Source organism: Colossoma macropomum, unplaced genomic scaffold, assembly GCF_904425465.1.
Source record: "Colossoma macropomum unplaced genomic scaffold, Colossoma_macropomum, whole genome shotgun sequence".
NCBI lineage: Eukaryota > Metazoa > Chordata > Actinopteri > Characiformes > Serrasalmidae > Colossoma > Colossoma macropomum.
This window is the reverse complement of record NW_023494806.1, coordinates 30474203-30482588: the sequence shown is the minus strand read 5'-3', so window position 1 is coordinate 30482588 and position 8386 is coordinate 30474203. Positions and strand designations below refer to the sequence as shown.

Genomic DNA, 8386 nt, shown 5'->3' with positions numbered 1-8386 from the left:
ATTTTTGATTCAAATACAAACCAGATGTCCTCTATGCTGGTTTAGTTAAAATAGGGGTTGTTAGCATACAAAATTATCCTTGTGTACCAAAACCTTTCAGAATTGTATGACACAGAATACCATAGAAGTTTATGTTGTGTCTCTTTCTCATGGAGATGGACTGGACGACATTGGCTTCTTAGTTTATCTCTGCACAGTTGAGTTTGACTTAGTTTATTTGATTCAGTCATGAGTTCAATAGAACAAATGCCAAATTTCAGTGTTTGGTGCAGCAATGAAAAAAAAACTAAATTTAATTACTTAACTAAATTTATAACTAAAATTATATACCTGACAGGAACATGCAGTCGTATGCAAAAGCCTGGTCAAATGAAATTCTTTGTGAAAACAAGTTAACACATTGTCTACAGAGAACACACTTCTGCACATGTGAATGTGCAATTGCTGTTTATTTGTTGAAAAAAAAATTCAACCTAAAATGTGACCTTTGCTAAACTTATGGCACATTTTATATATTTTCCTATAGTAAAAATCCAGCAAAAACATAAAAATTTGAACAACAGATGCCATATTTAATTCTACTTACTATCTTACTCTCCTAAATGTACTTGCACTCACTTGCTCCTTTCTCATCAGTACTCAACAGAAATACACTTGTTTATTTGTGTGTAATGGACAGAATCAAGAGGCATCAGAAACAAAGAACAACACCATGAGTCAGACATCGAGTTCATCATCTTGCAGGGACGCAGTGTGCATTTTCTATGCAGTAGCAGAAGTGATCATCTGTGTCCTGGGTTTTGCTGGAAATGGCTTGGTGATCTGGATTACAGGATATAATGTGAAAAAATCAGTCATCAGCATCTGGTACCTGAGTCTGGCTGTGTCTGATGTCATATTCTGCTCCACGCTGCCCTTCAGTGTCATCTATGTGGTCAATAAAGACTGGCCATTCGGGTTCTTCATGTGCAAGTTCAGGTCTTTCATTTTGTGGCTCAACATGTACAGCAGCGTCTTCCTCCTCGTCATCATCAGTGTGGACCGCTGTGTGCTTGTTATGTTTCCTGTGTGGGCTCAGAACAAGCGCACTGTAAGAAAGGCCTCCGTGATAGTTGTGCTAGCTTGGATCATTGCAGCAGCATGTAGCACACCATCGGCTGTTTTTCGAGTCATTCGTCAATCTACCAAAAAACAGCAAACACTTTGTGTCTACAAATATATTTTTAAGAAAAATTATATTGCCACTGTAACATGCCGATTTGTTTCTTCATTCGTGATCCCATTCCTGATCATTTTCATCTGTTATGTTGTCATCATACGAAAACTGAAGTCCAACCAGAGGGTGAAGTCCAAAAAGCCCTTCAAGATCATGACTGTGCTGATTGTTACTTTCTTGATCTGCTGGCTACCATATCACACTGTTCTTTTGATTAAATTACATGAGAAATATGATTTATCAATAACCATGCAGCGATTTTTTTTCATTCTTGTTAGTGCCAACAGCTGCCTGAACCCATTTCTTTATGCATTCATGGGGAAAGATGTTAAGGAGCAATGTTACGCCTTTCGATCAAAGATTGAGAACGCAGTCAAGGAGGAAGAGGACCAGAACACCATCCGAGAGACAGCCATTACCACCTCAGGTGAAAGTCAACATTCAACTAGTATTTAATTAGCATCAAAAAAGACATCTTAACTCAACAATCTTTACACAAACAAATTGAGTGCAGTTTATTTTTTTTTTAAAGTGCTTTATTTCAAACCCTTAGTTGTTACTGAATCCTCAGCAAAGACTTTTTCTGAATGTTCCACATTTCACTGGAGAGCTCTGCCAAATCTGCACACTGCATGGCAGCTGTGGTGCAGTGAAATTTGCTCTGCAGTGCAGTGAAAAACAGTGTCTAGAAACACAGCTGACTTCTCTGGGCTCAAGCTCATCTGAACAGGACTAATTCACACTGGAAATATGCATTGTGGTCTCATGAGCCAACCTTTCAGATTGTTCATGGAAATAACTGATGTTTTGCTCCCTGAAACAAAGAAGTAAAGGACCATCCTGATTGTTAACAGCAGAAAGTTTGAAAGCTAGGCTCTGCCATGGTATTAGTGGAGATATGAGTGGTTATACTGCACATTTGTGAAATCGCCATAAATGCTGAAAGATATATACATATTTTGGAGCAATCCATGCTGCCTTTTTTGCACCCATGTTTATTTCCACATGACAACAACAAATCACATTCTGCTTGTGTTACAACAGCATGGCTTCCTGTTTAATAATTTAAATTTTTACTGCAATCATAGCAATCATTAGGGCCTGGTTTTCAGAGATTTGTAGAGTGGTTTCCACAAGTCATGATCAGGCTGTATAGTTTGTTTGTTTTTTTAATACACTGTCAATAACCTCTGGAATATGCTATACCAGAAATCTTGTAGCACAGTACAAAACAAGAATAGGTTATGGAGACATGGGATCACGCATTTTACTTAAGATGACTATCTATGCAAAAAAGTATGTCAAGCTTTCAATATATATCATAAAACATCTAATTGTATTGAATTCATAGAGTGTTTTGTCTTGTGATCCTTGTGTAGAAAGAAAAAAACATTCACGTGCATATTGTGACACCACTACCAAACATTACACCAAAAACACTGTATTAATTACTATGGTAGTGTAGTAGTATGTATTTTGGATCCACCACTACGCTCTGCATGGGGCCAAATGTTAGGCCCATGTTAGTGAGGTAATGGCACCCTCAAGGGAAGAGCAGGTGTAACTTACCTACTACATGAAAAAAGGTAGTGTATAAAGAAAACTGTATTGTGAACCCATTCTTTATGTCCATCAACTAAATTTCATATGATTAGAAAAAATGCCATAGAATGCCATAGAATTCTGATTGGCCTATGACACTGGTGACAAATGATGACATTTTGTATATTTATAACTTGGATAAACCTATTTTTTTCTTTGATTGCTTTTATTCACAGTCAAGTTAGGATTTTATTAAAAATCAGTAGTACCAGGCTTGAAAATATTAATAAATACACAAATAATAAATAAACAATTACATAAATTTGTGTCTACTGTAGTAAGTGTGTGTGTCTGTGTGTGTGTGTGTGTGTGTGTTTTAGGTTGGTATTCCAAAAAATGTGAAGCATTGCATATTTTGTCCAGACATCAAAACTGGCATCAAAATATCCATGAAATATACAAAACATGCTGCAAAGCAGTCTTTCATTTCTCATTATATAGTATGCATTGACTGGACTAAACACTTGATGGTGCCCTCACGCTGCATATTGTTATGTGTTTGCCTTGCTCCAACAGCCTGCCTTATTTTATGAAGACTTCATACTTATATAATGTGTAAAAACAGGAAAACACTAACATGTAATGTGCAGCAAGTACCCAGCACTGATATTAAGGACCTACTACACATTAAGAGAAGCCGTAGTAAAAATGGGGAAACAGCTGAGATCCATGTGACGAGCTCCAGGCCCTGGGGCTATAGCAGTCGGTTCGCAAGTAGTAGGCGTGCCATGGATGCATTTGAGACACTTAAAAACCAAACCTCGCTCACAGCTATACTTAGCAATCACTTGATAAACTGCTGCGGTAACTTTACTCAAAGTTGAGAATTCACATTATTTTTTTTTAATCTTGAAAGCTGCCTTCTTATACAAATTTTACATTTCACCCTAAGTGGTGCAGCAGTAACAGACACCAGAACATAACCACTGCATCATTTTAGGTGGAACGGAAAATCTGAAGAAGTCAATTTCAGCCTCGCATTTTCTGCCAATTTTCCAGGAAAGCACAGTAGCAAAATGTGGTGAAATGGCTAAAATGCAATTAGCGTAACTGAACACATTTGGACTTGCTTCATTCTTCAAGTCTCTTGAAAAAATTGTGGCCGTCATGTGTTTTAATGGCAGTCCAAAACCACTGTTTGGAAAAGAATAGCAACCCTCAGAGACCCCCTGCTGCAAAACTAACCCCCTGTGCTTGATTCTGCTGACTGGGCCTGTTTACACATTGGATTAACATGTGTTCTTGGTCATTGGATCACGTTCGGATTTCACTTTCACTTTCACCACCAGCTTCAAATGCCCTTTCCATTGATTTTCCCTGGTTGAAGGCTTCTAGAGCTGCCTTGTATCTTTGTATGATGCCTCTGGAGTTTTTACTGTAAAAAAAAACAACATTTTTGCATACATCAGTAAAAAAAAAATTATATATATTTTTTCCTAAATCTTCCTGGAATTTCTGCGACTGTTCCATGTAAAACTATTCATCACAATTGCCTACAAAAACTAAACTTTTTAGACTAGACTAAGCTTTTTAATACAATTAAATCAATAAAACATTTCTTAAAATGATCACTACATTAGCAGATAATGTTGCTTCTTTTAAGAAATATGCATGAAGCACAATTATCTGCCAATACTTTTTCTTAGCAAAATTTCCCTAAAACTAGTATCAGACATTTAGAAATAAGCTAAATTATCTCATAATAAGCTTACAGCAATCTCAAAATTAGACATATATTGACTAGATTTAATATCATTTCAATTTCCAAAACACCATTTTTTTGCAGTGTAGGGGTGTTGATCTAGAATCGGTTTTAGATGCAATGACAGGAATCTGATCCAAGATCAGTCCTCTGGCCCTGTTGGTGTCTGAAATCCAGCGAGTTCTTTGTGCCTTTCATCAATTTTCTCACAAATTCTTCTTTCCTTTGTGATTCTTCTTGGAGGTAGTCTTTGTCACGTTTTAGCATAACAATGGTCTCCTCCCTCAGCCTTGCCTTTTCTTTTTCAGCTTCTAGCTGGAGCTTGAGCAGTTGCATCTCATGCTGTATGGTAGGCGCTGGAGATACTGCAAGGGATGAATACAACAGTGTCCACATGTCTATGAACTACGATCTAAAATATAATTGCAGAGTACTTTCAAACAACATGATGATCTAAGCAACTGATCAATCCAGTGTGGCCAGCTTCCATATATAAAATATACGTGGTCATACTGGTTATATTGTTCATTAAAATGATCCAGCTGGTTATGCAGGTTGACCAGCTTAGTCAACCAAACTGGGTCATCAAGCTAGTCATGGTGGTCTATCACCTTGGTCATATTGAAAAGCTGGTCTTAACTGGATTTTTCAGCAGCACAGGCTGTTTTATGAATTTATTACTGGTGTTACTCTACTAACATGACTAGCTATTTATATTTAGCATTACATAGCATTGTTTTAGAGTATACATACCCTCTCTCTCTCCTCAGTCACAGCAGCATTTGTCCTAAAATTAGAGTTCACAGCACCTGGTGTGCATGGCTGTTTCGAAAAATACAGAAGTTAGCTGGAGTATAACTGTTAGTTCATTTGAAAAAACTTCAGCATTACCCAGTATAAATAAGTACCTTAAGCGAATCAGTGTGACCTACAAATGCTTGTAATGTTAGGTAACCCACAAATAATCTTTAAAGGCTCTTTTGAACAGCTTCCCAGGAAAGCACTGCTGGTCAGCAATCGTTTAAGCTTAGCAAGACGGGTCAGCTAGCTAGCAAGCTAAATTGGCTATTGAACACAGCTAAATATCCTAAATTTGTGTCAGTAGCCTGTGGTATCACAGGTTACAGGCTAAGTTTGCTACGAACAAACTTTATTACATAATCAAACAGTTAAAAACATAGAATCTTACAATACATTCATTTAAGGTTTGTAGCTACAGTGGTGTGAAAAAGTGTTTGCCCCCTTCCTGATTTCTTATTCTTTTGCATGTTTGTCACACTTAAATGTTTCAGATCACCAAACAAATTCAAATATTAGACAAAGATAACACAAGTAAACACAAAATGCAGTTTGTAAATGAAGATCTTTATTATTAAGGGAAAAAGAAATCCAAACCTACAGGGCCCTGTGTGAAAAAAGTGATTGCCCCCTAAAACTAATAACTGGTTGGGCCACCCTTAGTAGCAACAACTGCAATCAAGCATTTGCAATAACTGGCAATAGTCTTTTACAGCGCTGTGGAGGAATTTTAGCCCACTCATCTTTGCAGAATTGTTGTAATTCAGCCACATTGGAGGGTTTCCGAGCATGAACCGCCTTTTTAAGGTCATGCCACAGCATCTCAATCGGATTCAGGTCAGGACTTTGACTAGGCCACTCCAAATGAACTTTTTCACACAGGGCCCTGTAGGTTTGGATTTTTTGAAAATGCAAAATGGATGAATCAACAGCAAAGAGACCATTGGTGATTCAGTTTTTGGCATCGACGTGCTTTAAGTGTCAGAATGAAAAGGCAAATGTAAACGAACTTCGGCGCCACCTGCTGGAGATTTACTTTTCATTTTCGTTTTTCGTTTTCAAACTGACCAACATGCTGTTGATCCACTGTGTATAGTGTGCACACAAACACACAAAACACTACCATATCAGTGTTACTGCAGTGCTGAGAATGATGCAGCTGACCATCGATGAACAGAGTAAAGACAGGCTCACTAACAAGTGGTGCAGAGAAACAGATTTCAATCTATAACTGAAGATGTACAAAATGCATCTTTCTGAGAACTGGGTCTGATAAAAGCACAATGACTGTAGATACAATAGGAAAGTGAGTGTTCATATATATATTTTTTGTTTGTCACCATTTACTAAGAAAACGTAGTCAAGCTGGGTAAAGTGTAAGGTTAATTTTGTTGTTAAGAATATGCTCCTGATATTTTTCCTGCAGTACCACAGAGGATGTGTTGGACCTGCCTGGCATCGCACAAAAAGTGGGTCCTGGGGTTACTTGAAGTAAGTCAAGGAGGCCAGTTTTGAAGGTGGTGAAAGGCCATTCAAGAGAAGACCTCCTGCCAACCATTATGCAACATGTGAGAAGTGTCAGCAGGCCCTGACAGCTGCAGGATTTCAGCATCACACTGTATGCCACAGTGGACCCTAACACCAGAGCCCACACACAACACTTGGAACGCGCTTGGCAGACATTTAAGGTGGAAGTATGAAGGCATCGTGGAAACCATACCACAAAACTCTTGAAAGAACATTTGAAGGTGATTGAGTGGGAGCACTGGCTGGGAAGGCGCCATAGGTTTAACATAGTAGGCCGCCTGCTGCATGACTTTAGGAAATATGCATTGTGTAACTGCTGAAAAAAATCAGCAGTTAAGTTATCTTCCAGTCCCTGGTCTTAGTAGGTGCATGAAATGTTTGGTTTTAGTAGTTTTCTTTTTTACAACAGTACAACAGACTGTTTATTATTTAGTGCTCAAGCTGTTAATAATTGCAGTAAACGTCCGACATTAGTTTAAATCTTTTTATGGTTTAAGAAAATGTGAACTTTACTAATATTCTGAGAAATTAAACAATTTTAGTATTGGTTTAAATAAACTTAATTTTGTATAAAATATGCCTGCTTTTACTTTAAGCTCACAAACACAACTTATAAGGTCTTAAAACAGAGTTAAAATATCAAAGATCCATCATTAATAATCTATTCCCATGATGAAAATCTTCCACTTTACTTAGAGCGTATAAAGACATGTTTTAATACATTATATATGACCATAAGCTGTTATAACATTCCAGATAATTCATTATTGGTTAAAAGTAATCATAGCATGGTTGCAATATCATATATATATATATATATATGATCACATGAGGTCTTAAAACTTAAAGTTAAAATATCATGGATCTGTCATTAATAATTTATTCCCACGATGAAATTCTACCACCTTACTTGGAACGTACAAATACAAGTTATAATACATTATAAATAACTATAAGCTACTCAAGATATGTATAATTCATGAGTGGTTAAAAGTAATTATAGCATGGCTCAGTGTGTGTTTATAAGTAGGCAGCTTTGTTAGTCATGATGTACTATGCAAAGTGGGACTGAATTCATCTGGTATTGACGTATAACATATTATGAACACAGCTTATAATGCATTATGATAGCAATTCTTAATGCATAATAAACGTAGCTATAATGTGTTATGCATTTTTATAAATATTTATAGCCATGTTTATAATGCCTTATAAATGCATTATGTGTTATGAATGTGTTTATAAATTCTTATAAACATCACATTCATAGAAAGTGTTACCATGTATCTTTCACTGCCTTACATATCCCATAATCCTTTGTGTCAGCACTGATGCAGTTAGGAAAAACAGCTAAAAAAAACAGCATAGACACAGTGGAGGAGATGTGTACAAATACAAAACTTTTTATGTTGGTTATCAAAAGTTTAGCATGCTTCCCAAAAGACTTTTTTTTCTGGGTAAAAGTTGCTAATGTCTAACACTAACAACTAGCAGTGGGCTGTCTTTTGACAATGACATGACGTATAGCTGACTTCAAAGTA

The 8386-nt window shown here is 36.8% G+C and overlaps 1 protein-coding gene across 1 annotated transcript; it reads left to right on the top strand.

Moving 5' to 3' along the window:
• The first annotated feature begins 712 nt into the window (after window positions 1–712).
• LOC118827065 (chemokine-like receptor 1) lies at window positions 713–1672 on the top strand. The gene has a single exon (XM_036598278.1). It carries the CDS (start codon window positions 713–715, stop codon window positions 1670–1672), a length of 960 nt encoding a protein of 319 aa, XP_036454171.1.
• The last annotated feature ends 6714 nt before the right edge of the window (window positions 1673–8386 follow it).